General features: G+C 58.2%; 1 protein-coding gene across 2 annotated transcripts; it reads left to right on the top strand.

Annotated features, from left to right (window-relative positions):
* The first annotated feature begins 555 nt into the window (after nucleotides 1-555).
* On the top strand, nucleotides 556-16498 carry U2AF2 (U2 small nuclear RNA auxiliary factor 2). 2 transcript variants are annotated; one of them, XM_033129504.1, is made up of 12 exons: nucleotides 556-1576; nucleotides 5397-5532; nucleotides 6274-6318; nucleotides 6586-6689; nucleotides 6975-7126; nucleotides 8341-8457; nucleotides 8591-8729; nucleotides 13169-13248; nucleotides 13326-13448; nucleotides 13721-13807; nucleotides 13994-14242; nucleotides 15752-16498. In XM_033129504.1, exons 1-12 carry the CDS (start codon nucleotides 1528-1530, stop codon nucleotides 15884-15886), a joined length of 1416 nt encoding a protein of 471 aa, XP_032985395.1. In that variant the 5' UTR covers nucleotides 556-1527; the 3' UTR covers nucleotides 15887-16498. The 2 variants fall into 2 exon arrangements, with proteins under 2 accessions (XP_032985395.1, XP_032985394.1); XM_033129503.1 differs by having other exon boundaries at nucleotides 1461-1576; nucleotides 13721-13819.
* The last annotated feature ends 196 nt before the right edge of the window (nucleotides 16499-16694 follow it).

Here is a 16694-nt window from a genome sequence, read left to right on the forward strand (position 1 = left end):
GCGGTCGGGAGGAAAACCGGGGAGGTTGGGGAGACAGGGTGTAATTAGCACCCCCGTAGGCATTGGTGGGAGGGGGAGTAGCAGCTGTGTTCCGGGAACACGGAGGGGCAGAGCTCTGGAAAAGAGGAGTGAACACTACCCATTGGGCTGTTTGGACTAGAGGCGCGGCGGCAGGAGGCAGTACTCAATGACCTCCAGCACAGGCGGCCACCGTGGCGTGGGAGGGTGGGAGGAGCTCCTCTGGGAGGAGGCTTCCGACCGCCCGCTAGGAGGCGGTAGTGGGACATTCAGTCTCCTGGAAGCGTCCTCGACTTTGCCGGCGGCCGCACTTACGCGGTTGCTACAGCAACCAGGACCAGGCGGCCCAGCTTAACAGTCGGGAATTCAGCTTCTTCCCTGGAAGAAGGGAAAGTCTCGCGCACGCGTGCTGGAGGCTCTGGAACCCGTTCCTCGCGGAGTGAGAAACCGCGCCTCAGACCAACGTCTACGCAGGTGCAGAAGGCCATCTCGCGCCCCTCCTCTTCCATCCTGCGCAGGCGCACAAAGCCGCGCTACCAACCTCCGCAGCGGCTGCGCGCACCGTTCACCCCGCTGGCTGCTTTTGTCTCGCGCAACCTTCTTAGGCCATCCACGAGATCGGCCCTTCTTTTTCTCCACTCTCCCCACCCGGAGAGCCAGGAGTCCGGAGCCGGGACCCCGCCCCTTCCCCGTATCCCTTCCCTTGACCCACCTCGTCTTCGTCCTCCCTCCCTTTTCTGTTCCCCAAGCCGGAAGGAGCCGAAGAACAGACGGAAAAGGCCGAAGCTGTCTCGGTGAGTGGGGCCTTTCCGAAGCGGTGGCGGAAGGAGCCGAAGCTGTGCCAGTGGGGAGGAGTGAGCCAACGGAATCTCCGGAAAGAGCCGAAACTTGGAATCTAGCATAATCTCTGCGGGGCCTGAGGGCGAGCGCTGGAAACCTTCGGGAAGTGCCGAAGACTAGGACGATTAAGCTTGTCAGAAGTAGTGGGTTGCTCAGATAGGGCCGGCGGATAAGAGCGGGGAGCCCCTGCGGAAGCAGTGAAAGACTGGGACGTTTTGAATTGTCGGAAGAAGCCGAACCTTTGGCGGGCAGAGGGTGGTTGGGTGCAGAGGAAGGCGAGAACCTACGGAAACACCCGAACGTTGAAGAGACAATTTCCGAAGAGTTTACAACCTGGGAACTCCGCGAAACCTTCGCTTCGGGTGTTTTCGGAAGCTGCCGAAGACACCGCACCCGACTCCTGCCTCTACAGTCCGGAAATAGCCGACGCGCTTCGGAAACAAGCTCTGGGGGAGGGGCGCTTTGCGGGCGGGCGGGCGGGCCGGCCGGGAGAGGGGTGGAGCCGGGGCTGGGCGGGCGGCCTGGGCTTGATTAGGCAGGAGGAGGCGGCGGCGCGCTGGGGGCGCCCGGAAGTAGCCGAAGCGAGCGGCGGAAGTAGCCGAAGCGGCTGGAGCGGGCGGGCGGCAAGGCGAGGCGAGAGCTGTACAGGGCCTACACGGCCGCTTCAGCATGTCGGACTTCGACGAGTTCGAGCGGCAGCTCAACGAAAATAAGCAAGGTGAGGGCGCCGGGGGCGTGGGGCGGCGGGCGGGGCGGCTCTTGGCTTCCCTCCGTGTCCCCCGCCATTTTCCTCGTCGCTTCCCCGTCCTCTCAGGGCCGCGCGGCACCCCCCCCTCCGTCCCGCGGCGCGCACTCGCTCACGTGACCGCCCGGCGTGCCTCCGCGCGCGGGAGGGGGTGGCGAGCGCGGGCCCACACGCATGCGCGTCACGTTCCGTTCCGCGCCCCACGTGGTTCCCGGCGCAGGTGGCGCGGATGGGAGGGCCCCGGGTGTCCCCTTGCGGACTCCTGTTATTGCTAATCTGAGGAAGAGAGTGTATATATCGGGTCCCGCGATTCCCCCCTTTACTCCCGCTTCCTTGGCACTTCCGGTTCCGGCCGGGCCTGTGGCCTGGGTCTCCACGCCCCCTTTGTTCCAAAATGGCGGTTGTGAGCGCCCCCCTCCCCCCCACCGTTCACGTGGGCTCGGGCAAGGCGGCGGCTTGGGCCGGCCATTCTCCGACGGCTGCTCTTTGCGCGGTGTCCTGCGGACTCGCTCGTCAGGGTTCCCGCCCTGGCTGCTGGTCGTGGGGGGCCTCGGGTCACCGCGTGTGACGCGGGTTCCCTCGTGAAAGGGGCACCCTGTGTTTTATTTTCCACCCTGTGCATTCTTGAAGTATTTCTCCCGCACGTACGTTTTGCGTACACGCGGGCTTTGGCAGTGGCGACGATCACAATGTGGAATGTTTGTTCCCAGTATCCCCAGCTAGAGACAAACACCACGTCTTCTATCCCAAACTCGGGGCATCTAGACTGAAGCTCATAAATCATCTCAACGTAGAGATGGGGAAACGGAGGCTCTTGAGAGTAAGGGGACCTGGGCCAGTTGAGTACCGTAGGAAAGGGTGGGCGGCAAGTACTTGTAGGTGATGCCCAGTCAAAGCACGGGACCACGCGGGTGCCGGTCAGTTGAGGGACTCCAAGAATATTGGAACTGGGAGAGTCGTTAGACGTTTAAAAACTCCTTGACCTTCCTGTTTTGCTTTGAGAGTGAAGAAACTTAGGCTGAGGGAAGGTGGAGGGACTTGAGGCTTAAGATGCCCGTGTTTGGCTGGCCGAATGAGAGGGGCAGGACTTTCCCTTGAACCCAGCCTAGAGTTGAGTAACGGGTAGCTGCGTTAGGAGACAGTGCCTGGGGAAGAAGTCCCGGTTTTTGAGTGCCCTCCGCATGTCTGTCTTCACTCGTACTGCTTAACAGCACAAGCTTGGAAGTTGGTCGTACCTGAGTTGAAAGCTACTTTGTTGCTTAGGTGTGCTACTTTAATTCCTTTGTGCCTGTTTGTTGTCGTCTGTTGATTAATATGGTTTTCACGATTTTTGAAATAAGGATGATAACAGTTAAACTCTGAGCGCCTGTCACGTGCTAGGCACCTTGCTAAGCTCTTTGCATGGTTTTTCTAAGTGGAGCCTTGTAACAGCCCAGTGAGGCTGAAATGATTTTCTTGTTTTTGCAGAGGAGGAAACAGATTCAAAAAGTCTGAAAATTTTCCCAGGTCTGGTCAGAGGCAGACCTGAAATTAAATGGGAAATCGTGAAGTGTGTGGTATGTGGCTTGGCATACATTAAGTGCCCAACAAGCAGTGTTTTATATTGTGAAATCATCCTTAGTGTGATAAACTCACAGAGAGGAAGTAGAGGCAGGTCATCAGCTCCCTCAGAGGTGATGTCAGAGTTGGGGAAGGTGCATTCCAAACCTCAAATCCTCATACACCTGGGGGGAGGAGGTAGAGGGACCCTAGTTTAAAGAAGAAAAAACCAAGTTTTAAAGGTTTAGTTGTTCTTGCGTGGTTTTATATAGTTGGTAAGTGGAAAAGCTGCAACTGACCCTGAGTTCTGGCTGGGTGCATGGCTGGACCGCCAGGTGGAGATGGTTGAGCCCTTCCTTGAGGCCCTTGCAGATGTGCTTGCTGCCTGAGTGCTTGGCCCTCCTGGTACTGGGCGGCCATGCCCTCAGCCCTCACAAGTCCCCTGGGTTGGTAGCTGTTCCCAAAAGGTGGCAACAGTATTTTGAACAATCAGAGCTTCCTTTCTGTTCCTATCTGTCCGGGATCAGTGTGTGTGGGGGGAGAGGAGGACTCCTGCCTTAGGGGGAAGCGCTGCCCACGTGTTGTCCCGCCTGTAGGTCTTTGTCTCTGAGCCAGCCTCCTCCCTACTTTAGCCCCTGCCTAGTGCACCTGTGTCTCCAGGGAATTAATTTCCTGGTCTGCATCCCAGCACCCAGCAGGCATCACTGCTTCCTCTGTGTCGGTTCTTTTCTGCCTGCTTGTCTGTTTCGGAGCCTTAGCAGCAGGAAGGGCTCTTGGGGCTTGTAGCTCGCCCACCTTGTAAACATGGAGCCAGAGGCCCAGAGCCTCCTGTGTGCTTACCCGTGGCTCTCTGAGTGTCCGCTCATGTTTCCAGTCTTTGATTTACTTATGTTTTTGCCTTCAAGGAGATAATCCCATTGTCACTAGTGGTTCCAGCCAGACCCCGGAGTGTTCTGCCTGAGTTCAGGAGTGTGCCTGGTGCTTTACCGAACTTGCTGACGTGACAAAGCTCACGTTCAGGCTCACTACTTCCTTGCTTTTTAGCCTTTGCGCCAGTCATGTGACTGTCCAGTGCCACAGTTTCCCTGTCTGTTACATGAGCCCCCAGCAGGGTATTCCCAAAGCATTAGTAGAGATTAAGTGCAAGTAAAACATTTAACATAGGTTCTAGTTTTAGAAAGCATGCCATTCTTTGCTGCTGTGTCTCTTACCTACTTAGGTGCATGTTTTTTTTGAGTTTCAGGGATTCTGGAATTGAGGTACATTTACAAAAAGTTCCTGTTAAATCATATCAGAAAAATATAAGACAGCAGTGTGGATGAGACTAAAGTCCATTCTGAGGCCCTCTCCTTATTGCCTATTCTGTCTCCTGTCCCCAGGAGCTTGGTGACGTTCATGAGTAGGGTAACGGGCCTGATGGGTCGTTGAGGAATCAGGTGTCTTTGAACCCAGGAAGTAAAGTAGGCAGTGCTCGACCTTCCTGTGCTGAAGGTTTAGCCTGCATCTCCTTCCCAGGCTGAGGTCTGTTGGGAGCGCAGGTTTTTGGCTCCCTGGCAGGGCTGTGCTCCATTCCCAGGTCCTACACCCACATGGGTGAAGGGTTGAGGGAGCCGAGTGGAGGCTGGAGCAGCGTTGTGCGCCTGGCCCATCCCCTTGTGCACTGTGTACTTGGCTTTGAGGCAGGATGGGGTGGTCTGGGATTCAGGTCTTCGTGGCTCAGAAAGAGGGGCCTGGGGAGGGTGTTTGGTTGGGAGGGTGTCCCTGCTTCCTGACTGGCACCCGACCCTGGGCCTGATGGTGGGACTGTGGGTGCACCTGCTTGATGGAGGAGGTCTTTCCTGCGGGGCCGCGGGTCCCTTCAGGAAAACATCATTGGGTCTCTTGGTTCCCCAGCCTCTAGCCCTGCCCCTCTCAGGGACGACCCTGGGGTCAGGCCCCTCAACCCTCGAGGGGGACCAGGAGCCAGCCTCCTCTGTCTTCTCTGGCTCCCCAGCTCCTCCTGAGCGTCCTCAGGTATCTTACACCCCGGGGGCATTTCCAGGCCCTCTCCCCTCAGGTAACCAGCTCCCGTCCCTTGGTCCCCCAGGGTCCCTGAACTGGCTTGTGGACCCAAGCAGCCTGCTAACTCCCCATCTCTATTGAATCCCGTCCCCTTGGGGGTGGCCTCCCTGGGGCTGGGTCATGGCCAGCAGTGTGTGGGTGGGCTGGGCCGTGTGTCCCCAGCTCAGCCTCCTCCTCCTCCCCCTCCCCCCAGAGCGAGACAAGGAGAACCGGCACCGGAAGCGCAGCCATAGCCGCTCCCGAAGCCGGGATCGGAAGCGCCGCAGCAGGAGCCGTGACCGACGGAACCGGGACCAGCGGAGCGCCTCCCGGGACAGGCGGCGAAGAAGGTACTGCGCTCGGGAAGGGCAATGAAGGTGTCCCTGCTCAGACTGTGCGCCCTTTGTATCCTTCTGCTCCCCTGTCTCTGGGGGTGGGCTATGCCGCTCCTCTGTCTGGAATTCACAGTTTTGTCTTTGGGGTTTCCTGCAGTTCTGGTGGGTTGTGGGGGCGGCAGATTCTTTATCTGGGAGGCGAGTCTGCAGATAGGGTGTTCGGTGCTCTCCTTCCTAAGGAGCTGCCCCCACCTGATCCAGACGAGGGCCTGGTTCCCTTTCCCACCCCCTTTCTGTGCTTCTCTGTGGGACTGTTTCAGGGACTATGCTCTGCCTCCTGGGAAGGGGGCCATCTCAGAGCAGGGCAGGACTTCCGTCCCTGGCCACCTTCTGGGTTGGGATGCTGGTTTTCTGCTTTCTAATGCCTCTTCCCTCTCTAGGCACTCCTTTCTGTTCTCTCTGCCCCCTTAGGTGAGGAAGGGCGGGGTAGGTGGAAGTCCTGCCTGCTTCCATCTCAGTTTGTCCAACTAGAAAGGGATCTGTGTGTCTGGCCCTGACACCTGTCATCACTTCCTCTTTTCTGGGGTGGGGGTTTTGGGGGAATGGCAGGGCCGAGGGGGCCTGCTTGCCGCTCGTTCACCTCGGCCCTGCCCCTGGCCCTGGGGCTCAGTGCCCTTGGGGGGGGGTGTGTGTGGCTTGTGGGGAAGACGAGGGTCCCCAGTCACCCCTCCCCATACCTTTCCCTCCCACCCCCAGCAAACCTTTGACCAGAGGCGCTAAAGAGGAGCACGGTGGACTGATGTGAGCTTCTCTTCCTGCCCCTCCACCCTGATGCCACCCCTTTGCCTCCTGCCCCTGCACACCTGCCCGTCCCTGTCCAGCCCTGGCCCAAGCACCTGCCTTGAAACCAGCCCCTCTCCCAGGCCTGGGTGCACCCTGACCCAGACCCTCTCCCTCTGGAGACAGCGGAGTTACTGCTGGGGAGCCAGGGGAGTCTGGGGGGCTGGCAGGCCTGCTGAAGGCCAGACTGAGGTGGCCCTGCCCGCTCTCCCCCCCGCCCTCCCCCAGTCGCTCCCCTCGCCATGAGAAGAAGAAGAAGGTCCGCAAATACTGGGACGTGCCACCGCCCGGCTTTGAGCACATCACCCCCATGCAGTACAAGGCCATGCAAGGTAGGCTCCCCCCCCCGTGTGTGTGCAGACCCCCATTTTGGGTGGTGAGGTTTGCACCCTGGGTCTCTGGCCTCTGCCCTTTTGAAGCCCCCATGATGGAGTGGGGAACGAGGGCTCCCCATGGGGCTGCTGCCAGGAAACGTGGCTTATCAGAGGCAGTAGGTCCATTGGGGGCTGCCCTTGTCCTGTGGCTGAGGACTGGAGGCTTTGGGGGTGGGGGGCAGTCCTGGAGCGCCGGTCCAGGGTTACCCTGATGCCAGCTAATGCTTTCTGTCCCTTCTGAAGCTGCGGGTCAGATTCCAGCCACCGCCCTCCTCCCCACCATGACCCCGGACGGTCTGGCTGTGACTCCCACGCCAGTGCCTGTGGTCGGGAGCCAGATGACCAGGCAGGCCCGGCGCCTCTACGTGGGCAACATCCCCTTTGGCATCACTGAGGTACTGCCCTCCCCGCCCTCCCCTGCCCTCCCCTCCCCCCTCCCCTCCCCCCTCCCCCTGCTCCTCCCCTTCCCTCCATCCCTCCCCAACCTGCACGGGTCAGACTCTGCTCCTGCAAGACCCCCCGGCCCCCTCCCAGACGGACGATGGAGTTGAGCCAGCCAGGGGCCGGGCTGGGGGTGGCCCTCCCTCCCTCCTCTCTCCTCTCCCATCTCCTCTCCCCCAGCCTCCTCCCGCAACCCAGGGATCATGCACACACATAACTTAACCTACGAATCCGAATCGTGTGGAGAGAGACAGACAGGGAGACTCGGACACACACACACAGACGCACGCCCTCAGTTTCTGACACGCCTCTGTTCTCTGCCCTGTCCCCATCCTCTCCCACAGCCCTCCCATGGTCGCTGCTCTTTTATTTTTGATGGCCCTGACCTCCCCACCTTCCCCACGCTCCTCTCCCTCCCCTCTCCCCACCCCTTCCCGTGGCACCCCTGAGAAGCCCGAGATCAAAGAGTTGTTTCCATTTCTCTTTAAAGTGAAATATTGTGGGGCTGAGATCCCTCGTAGCAACAAAAAGTTTGCTACCGTCGGCGAAGGCAAGTAAGGTCCATTCTGACTTTCTCAACCTGCACTTTGCTACATTTGATGAACCAGCCCCCGGACTCCAGGGCCAGATCCCTCCACATCACTCTTCTCTCCTCCCCTCCCTCCACCCTCCTCCCTTGCCCCTGCGCTCCCCTCCCCCTCCATCCCTCTCCTCTTTGTCTCTTTTCTCTCTGACTCTGGGTCCCTGTGTCCTGCCTGCTGCTTTTCTACTTTCCTACCATTTTGCTCTGTCGCCACTGGATGTTGCCTTTCCTTGTGTGTCCTGTCTCTTCGTTTTCTCTGTTCCTTGTTTCTTCTCTCTCCCTGTGGTGGTGCCCCCCATCTTTTCTCAACTCCCGCTTTCCCCTGATTGGACCCCTGGGGCTCTCCCCACACTTGTCCCACCCCCTGGTCTCTGCTGCTGCCTCCACCCTATTCTCTCATCTCTCTCCTTTTATTCCTATGATTGACCTCTACGCCCCCACCCATATTCCACTGTTCCTTCTCCCACCTCCACCCTCCCCGGCCCCCTCCCCTTACCCCCAAACCCTCCGTGTCTCCCTCTCTCACCCTTCCCTCCTCTCTCCACCTCCCTCCCCGCCCCTCCCTGTCTCCTTTGCCCTCTGCAGGAGGCCATGATGGACTTCTTCAATGCCCAGATGCGCCTGGGGGGGCTGACCCAGGCGCCCGGCAACCCTGTCCTGGCCGTGCAGATCAACCAGGACAAGAATTTTGCCTTCTTGGAGGTGAGTGGGTGCTGTGGTGTTGGGTGTGGGCTGCCTTTCGGTGGTCTATCCTTTGCCCACCCAGGCCCCTGCGGGCGGGGCTGGACTGGCGAAAGCACCGTTGCCCCTTACCACCCCGTTCTCTTTCCTTCAGTTCCGCTCAGTGGATGAGACCACCCAGGCCATGGCCTTCGATGGCATCATCTTCCAGGGCCAGTCGCTGAAGATCCGCAGGCCCCACGACTACCAGCCCCTTCCTGGCATGTCAGAGAATCCCTCCGTCTATGTGCCTGGTGAGTGGGGTCTTGTCCCACTGTCTTCAGCCCAGCTGGAGCTGCTCAGCAGCAGCACGGCTGCTATGGGATAGACATGTCTCCTTATCCTATCCCCCAAACCTCCCCGCTTAGCAGAGGTGGTGCTCCGAGCTGGAGAGGGTGGACTGTGTTCTGCTTGAGGACGCACAGCTTGTGAGTGGCAGAGCCAGGACCAGAGTACAGGCGTTGGGGAAGTGAGGGCCTCGGGTTGTTCTGAGTGTGTGCATGTGTGTGTGTGTGTGTGGGTTAGCAGTCAGTGTGCTGCCCAGCAAGGGCTTGCCGCCCGGCATGCAGAGAAGCCAGTGCCATGACGGGCTTCTGAGAAAAGCAAAGGCTTTATTGAGGCAAGGAGGCAAGGCTCAAATCTGTCCCCAGCCGAGGATTTGGGGCAGGATTGAAGGTCTCGGTAGTAGGGGCAGGGGTTGGTTGGAGGGCTTCAGCATCGGACTTCTGGACAGTGGACCCTTCCCTCTGACTGGCTGGGTGATCCAGTCCCATCAAGTCCTAGCTCTTTGGTCCCGGATGTCACTGAAGGTCAGAGTTTTCTTCTGTGTGTGCTTCGGTGCATAACTCACATGACTTAACGCTTGTGTTGTGTTCTTGAAGAACCACTCAGTACCTTGTGAGAAATAGATGGCCTGTTGGAGCTAGTTCTCAGTTGCAACTGAAGCTCCCAGCATGGAGACTGACACCTGCGAGGCCCTCATTTCTTGCCTCTGTTTCTGTGGACTCCTGTGCACTGGGCCCTGCCCCACAGCGTGTTACAGTCATTCTGGCTGGTAGGTCAAGGCAGACCTGGGGTCTGCACACTTCAGATAGCAGATGTTTTGGGCTTTGTAGGCCACATGGTCCCTGTGGAAACTCTTCCGTGGTTGTAGTGTGAAAGCAGCTGCAGACGACACCCAGGTGGCATGGCTGTGTCCCATCTCCCCCTGAACATTAAGGACTGACATTTGGGTCTCATATAGCATTTACATGTCATGAAGTAACCTTTCGAAGTGTTTTCAGGTTGTCCAGAAAGCGGCAGCAGGCTGGTCGACAGATGGAGTGTGTTAGGCTCGAGCCTCGGTGTGGCTCTGTGAGGGTGCAGGGTGCACTGGGGCTTGGAGAGCCAGAGCCAGTGCTCCTGTGGCTGAGCGGGGCCCTGGTCTCAGGACCTGGAGTTGTGTAAAGGTGCGGTGAGCACTGGTGTACTCTGGGTATGGGTGTTAGAGAACGTGGATTTCTGCCGGCTGAGGCTGCACACTGAAGGATTCCTTTTAGAAACTGAGTCAGCTCTTCACTTTGCAATGTGATGGGGACATGGAATCCCAGAGAAGACAGCACTTTGGGACCCGGGCCTGGGTGCCCGGCTTGTCTCCTGTGCTATCATAGCAGTTTGGGTAAATTCAGTGCATCTGTAAATTTTTTAAAAAACTGAGGTGTAACGCTTACTGACATTCCCTAAGTGTACAGCCTGATGGGTTTTGCCGTGCGCACATCAGTGGGACTGGCTCCCAGGTCAAGCTACAGAGCGTCCCTTCATACCTCTTTCCAGTAAATCCAATGTGTCGTCTTTTTAACTATGTGAGGAGCCCCCCCCTCCCCGCCCCCGTTACTGGGCAATGCTACTGTGTCAGTCACTGTCCGAGGTGTGCTCTGTGGTTCACCTGTTGGTCTTTGTGACGGTCTTACAGTATGAGGATCGGTGAGTGACAACCAGGGGCCAATGTGGCCCTGCCTGTTTTTTTAACTATAAAGATAGACTGGCACACAAGCATACCACTGTGTGCGTTGTTTCGGCTGCTCTGTACTGCAGTGGCCACACTGAGTGGTGACAGACCCCATGGTCCACACAGTGAAAGCATTTCTCACCTGGCCCTTACTGCCGTGGACGTGTGGTCCCACCTCAGGAGGAGAGCGAGGCTTCCTGCACTGCCTCCTGTGCGTCTTCCTTTGCCCTGTGCAGACACAGACGTTGCAGATTGGGGACAGTCGCTTTAGATCATCTTCCCTTAGTCGCCGGCCATTTTTTAGAGGTGGCCATTGGTGTGAGCACCAGAAAGGTCATTCACTGGTCTCCTTTCTTTGGGGGAGGTCTGGGTGTCCACTCTGAGGGTTGCTTCCGTCCTGCGCGCTGGCAGGAAGTGTGATTCTGCTTGTAGCTTGAGCATCCTTTGCTCCTACTTTCTCTGTAATGAGGCTCATATTTTGGTTGTCCCTTTTCCGTAAAAAGAAATCAATGTTATGACTGAAGGGAAAATGCATTTGGTAAAATTCAGCAGGTGTTCTTGGTTGGAAAAGAATTCAGGAACCTGGAAGGCAGCTTCCTCATTTTGGCAGAAGGGTACAGATCTGAAACGGAACACACAGCATGGGGGAGGTGGAACCTTGAATGTGCTCCCACTGCCCAGTGTTAGTGTGGGTCCTGTGTGCACTCTGTCTTGAAGACGAGGTGGAGCCTGGCAGGGGAGCCGCAGCTGTCTCTGGGGGCGGGAGGGAAGGCGTAAGAATTTGAGCTGGTGAGTTAGCTCGGCCCTGGGCACCTCCCAGTGCCAGGCTCACCTCTCAGTTCAGGGAGAGTTGTTTCTCCCGCAGGTGGTGCCTGCTTGTGGGCTTCACCCTCTGCTCCCTCGGCAAGGTTTTGTCACGTTGGGCCTGGTGGTGAGTGTGGGGACACAGTAGTGCATGAGGCGGTCGTGACCCTGTCGAGTGACACTGTGGGCACAGAAAGATTGCTTGGTGGTTGGGGGTCCAGGGTGGCCTTCAGAGGGGAGGTGGGAGACAACAGATGTGTGAAGCAGGGAGGAGCCCCCGGCCGGCATGTTTGGGGGCCTGTCCATTATGTCAGAAATTGTGTCAGAGGTTGTTGGGCTTGATTTTGGGCACTGAGACCAACCTGGGTTCCCAGTTGGCGCCGCCCTTTCCTAGCCACGGGACCTTGCAAGGTCATTGTCCCTGCTTCAGGACTGAGTGAGTGTCCACGAAGAGCTTGCACTGACTACAGCACTGCCTGCTCCCCAGGCCTGGTCCCCTGAGCCCACCCTTTAGCCCGGGGTGACATACACACGTTGTGTGAATTGTTCTCATCCGTGCACCCTCTGGTAGGTGCCATGTTCTCTCACGTGAGGTGCAGGGAGCCTCGCTTGGTGCTGTGCCCCAGACCTGGACCCAAAGGGCCTGACTGGGGCCCCCGCCCTGTCCCTTCCCTGAAATGGCATGGCACCGCGAACACCAGCCTGGGCCCGACAGCTGGTGCTCACCCAGCTCTTCCACTCACCTACCCGGTGACCTAACCTCTGCCCATATCCTCATCTGCTGTCGGGCAGGTGATGGTCCCCTAGCCAAGCCCCAGTTCTCTCTGGAATTGAGTGAGTGGGCTCTGGAGGCCCCTTCTTCCTGCCTTTGTGACCTCAGGCTAGTACTGCCTTCCTGTGTCAGTTTATCCCTGTGGCACTGTGGGTAGGTCTTGGAGAGCGTTGAGATAACAGATTGAGTTTGACGTGGCTGCCCAGTCCTGGGACTGCCTGGTCTGGGGCCCCTACTCCCAGGATTCTTGTGCTCCTCCAACTTGGGCAGGCTGGTCTCGTGTTCTGAGAGGCCTGCAGGGCGATATGAGCCTGGGTGGTGGTAGGAGAGGGAGCACCCTCCAGGGTGCGGCGGCTCCAGGCCTGAGGCTCCTTCTCCAACCCTGTCTCACCTCCTTCCCAAGGGTAGGAGGGGGTGAGGCTGGCACTTGGGGCTCCAGAAATGGAATGGCAAGTTTGCGAAGAAGCCTGTGGGCCATGAGGCTGAGACTCCTGGCTCCTGGCAGGCACACATCCGAATGCAGAGTTCGGTGCAGAGAGAGAGCAGGACTGGGGGTGCGGACACATGGTGGTCTGTGGTTGCTAAACCCACTCGGCTGATGGGACCTTGCTGTGTTAGCTCCTGCTGGACACTGGGCATGTCCCAGCCCTCAGGGATATAGCAGAGCCTGCCGAGGTCGTGTGAGCCTGAGGCCAGAGAGCGCCTGCAGCCTGTGGCCGTGCTAAGTGCAGGGAGGGCAAGCCTGGGGGCCTTGCCTGCCGGGAGACCTGATCAATCAGGGGTGACCAGGGAGGGGCTCTTGAGTTGAGGCCTGAAGGTTGAAGAAGGGGTTGTGTGTCCTCGAGAGCCCTCACCAGTAGGGTGAGGCCACATAGCCACAGGCGGCAGGTTTGGGTGTGAGCTCCAGTCTGTGGCCGCACAGGGTGGGCCTATTGCTGTTGCACCACACTGGTGTCTGTCGTACTGTGTTTCCATGACCTCAGGCTGGGCAGGTTTGGGAGATACGGGGTTTGCTCTGTCAGCCGTCACCGGGTCGGGAGGAAGGCAGGCCTCTCGCTGCAGACTCCTCCAGGGCTCCGGTGACGGCCTTTTGCTGGGCATCGAAGTTCTTTCCTGTCTTCTTCCCCCAGGAGTTGTGTCCACCGTGGTCCCAGACTCTGCCCACAAGCTGTTCATTGGGGGCTTACCCAACTACCTGAATGATGACCAGGTAGGCCTTTCCCCACTCCCCCCCCACCCCCACCTTTGCTCAAACAAACCCTGATGGCGTGGCTTCCACCCCCACAGGTGAAAGAGCTGCTGACATCATTTGGGCCTCTGAAGGCCTTCAACCTGGTCAAGGACAGCGCCACCGGGCTCTCCAAGGGCTACGCCTTCTGTGAGTACGTGGACATCAACGTCACAGATCAGGTGAGCCCCAGGCTCCAGGTGCGGCCACATCTGCCTTTGTCCCCACCCTGCTGTGTGGCTGAGGTCACCCCTCCTTGGGATGGGTGGGAGGAGGCCAGTTGGCGGTGGGGCCCGCCTGGGACTTACCAAGCTTTCAGCCCTTTGGCTTCCCCTCTTCCCCCACCAATGCCCGGCTCTTGGGTATTGGGGCTTAGGGGGAGGTGTCGGGCTCCTGGTTTCTGACTCGCACCTCTCCCCTGGGTCCCCCACCCTTCATCGTCCTCCAAACACAGGCCATCGCAGGGCTGAATGGGATGCAGCTGGGGGACAAGAAACTGCTGGTCCAGAGGGCAAGTGTGGGAGCCAAGAATGCCACGCTGGTGAGCCCCCCGGCACGTCATCTTCCATTGGCTAGGGGGGCTTGGGGGTGGGAAGGGGTGGGGTGGGTCGGGTTCTGCTCAGCTCTGCCCTTGGCTTTCCTGGGCCTCAAGGGCAGGGCACGGTCTTCTTGGGATGGCATCCGAGGGAGGACAGCCCTGTGACGCTTCTGCCTGCTCGCTCCACAGAGCACCATAAACCAGACACCCGTGACTCTACAAGTGCCGGGCCTGATGAGCTCCCAGGTACAGATGGGTGGCCATCCAACTGAGGTCCTGTGCCTCATGAACATGGTGCTGCCCGAGGAGTTGCTGGACGACGAGGAGTATGAGGAGATCGTGGAGGATGTGCGTGATGAGTGCAGCAAGTACGGGCTGGTCAAGTCTATCGAGATCCCCCGGCCTGTGGATGGTGTTGAGGTACCCGGCTGTGGAAAGGTACGTGCATGCGCTTGTCAAGAGCAAGAGGTGGCATTGAGCAGGCCCGAGTGATGCCCAGTTATGGGGTTCTGGGCAGGTGGCACTCAGTGTTTGGGGACAGTGAGGAGTGGGAGATTAGTGGGTGACGAGGGCGGGAGCTGGGGCGCAGCGTGGATCTGAGTGAGGCCTGTTAGCCTTAGACACTGGTCATGGATTTGGGGGTGTGGGAGGCGAGGGAGGAGTCAAGTGCCATGCTCAGCTTTCTGGCTCTGGTGACTCAGCGGGACTGACTGCAGGTGAGAAGCAAGGGGGGGGTGGTGAGCAGGTTTGGGGGAGGGGCAGACAGTGTTGTGGGGCTGGCTGATTTGAGGTCCTGAGACACCCCAGTAGAGAAACGTAGGAAGCAGTGAGCTGGACAGAGCTGCAGTCCCAGCATGGGGTCCAGTAGGAACCTGGGTGGTACTGACATTGATTCCAGATCAAGTGTTGCTGGATGAACTTGCCAGGGAACAGTGGAAAGAGCATCACAGGGGGCATCACGTCCTCTCGCCTGCTCTCCTGCCCTCACTGGTGCGGTAGCTGTCCTTGTGTCAGTTTCTTTCAGTGCTGTCATCAGCACTAGAATGGAGCCTGGAACCTGGCCCATGTAGATACTCGTGGGAAGAACCAATGGAAAGATTATGCCTGGTCTCTGGGATCAGCCTACCTGTTTTGTGTTTAAACTTTATCCTCATTGTTTTCAAACAAAAGGTAGAGAGAAGGTCATAGCGATAGGGTAATATTATGGTATATTATTTAGGTTGTATGTATCACAGCACATACAGCAGTATTAACAAAATTATCCTCAGTACTACCCAGTCCACGTTCAGATTTCCCTTACTGTTTTAAAAATGTCATTTGTGAGTTGCTTTAAGGATCCAAACAAGGAACCACGCAATTTGGTTTCAGACTTTCTTATAATTTATCAGTTCTGCATCACCGCCCACCGCCCCCCCGTTTTTTTGCAAGCCGTTTGTTGAAATAGTAAGTGTTTTCTAGAATTCCCCATGTTCTGAATTAGGCTCCTGTCTGCCCCTCCCTTCATTTAACTGGTGGTTCAAGCAAGATACACTCTTGATTAGATCAAGGTTCAATTTTTTTTTTTTTTTTCCTTTTGCGTCAGCCTGGGTTTGAGTCCTAATTTTTGAGCTTCCCTTACTTCATGTGTTGTCTGGGGAGAACATGGCCCTTGCGGTGGCTTGGGGCCCACTTGGTGTAGGAGACAACACAAGGGAGCTTGCCCATCCGTGATGGCTCTCGAGCCCAGCCAGCCTCTGCTCTTTCTCCACGCCTTTGCGCGGGCGGCTCTGCTCTCCTGATCTTTGATCCTGGGGTTCTGGGGGATGTTTGGGTAAATGTGCTCAAACTTCTCTTCCTTCCCTTGAACTGCAGGAGTTCTGGGCTGGGGTGGCTGCTGCTGGCTGCTGAGGGAGCGGCTCCTCAGGGGTGGGCAGCCGCCGGCCCTCACGCCTGCCTCTCGCCCTGCAGATCTTCGTGGAGTTCACCTCCGTGTTCGACTGCCAGAAGGCCATGCAGGGCCTCACTGGCCGCAAGTTCGCCAACAGAGTGGTCGTCACGAAATACTGCGACCCCGACTCATACCACCGCAGGGACTTCTGGTAGAGGCGGCAGGGGAGGGCGGGGCCGGGCTGGCTGGGGGATGCTCTCCCTCCCACCCCCCCTTGGCCCCCTCTGAAGATGATGGGCAGAGGAGTGACAGCCGAATGACAGCCGGCAGCAACTGGAATGGCAGCAATTAAGGGTGGGGGTGGGGGTGGGGGGTTGGGGCGGGCGGGGCGGGGACTGGGGAAGTGCACACAGGCCCACACAGACATGTACCCACAGACACAGAGGGACGGGGTCAGGATGGGAGGGGTGCACAGCAGGGCGGAGGAGGACCCCCATAGCCCCTCCCCGAGACAGCCCCTCCTCCCTATGCTCCCTTTCTCCTCCCCGTCCCCACCGTAGAAACATAGCGTGTTTATATTTTATGGCCAAACTTTTGAATTTTGTTCTCCAGCCCGGTGCCCTGCCCTCTCCTTTTCCAGGTCCCCAGCTCCCCAGTCTCTTGGCCTCTGGTCCTCTCCCTTGTTTCTTACGTAGTTGGTTCTCTCCTCTTTAGTCTCCACGGACCTGCGCCCAGCCCCCTGGCCCCTGTCCCTCTCCTACTCTCTGTGGCAGTTTCATATTTGCTAAGACGAATTTGCTCATTAAACATTTTGTTGTATTTTACTTGATGGAGCTGCTCTGTGGTGTGTGTAACCCCGAGTGTTTCCTTGGCTCCAGGCCAAGTCGTAGCTCGAGGAGGCCCGGTTGTCCCTGGCCTCTGGCCCCTGGCCTGGTACAGGCGCCCTGGTGCCCTTGGCTCACCCAAGGGGGCACGCCCTGCCTGCGTGGCCGCTCCGCGGGCCAGGCGTGGGGCGTGGCCCCG

Source organism: Rhinolophus ferrumequinum, chromosome 15, assembly GCF_004115265.2.
Source record: "Rhinolophus ferrumequinum isolate MPI-CBG mRhiFer1 chromosome 15, mRhiFer1_v1.p, whole genome shotgun sequence".
In the NCBI taxonomy this organism is placed as follows: Eukaryota; Metazoa; Chordata; class Mammalia; order Chiroptera; family Rhinolophidae; genus Rhinolophus; species Rhinolophus ferrumequinum.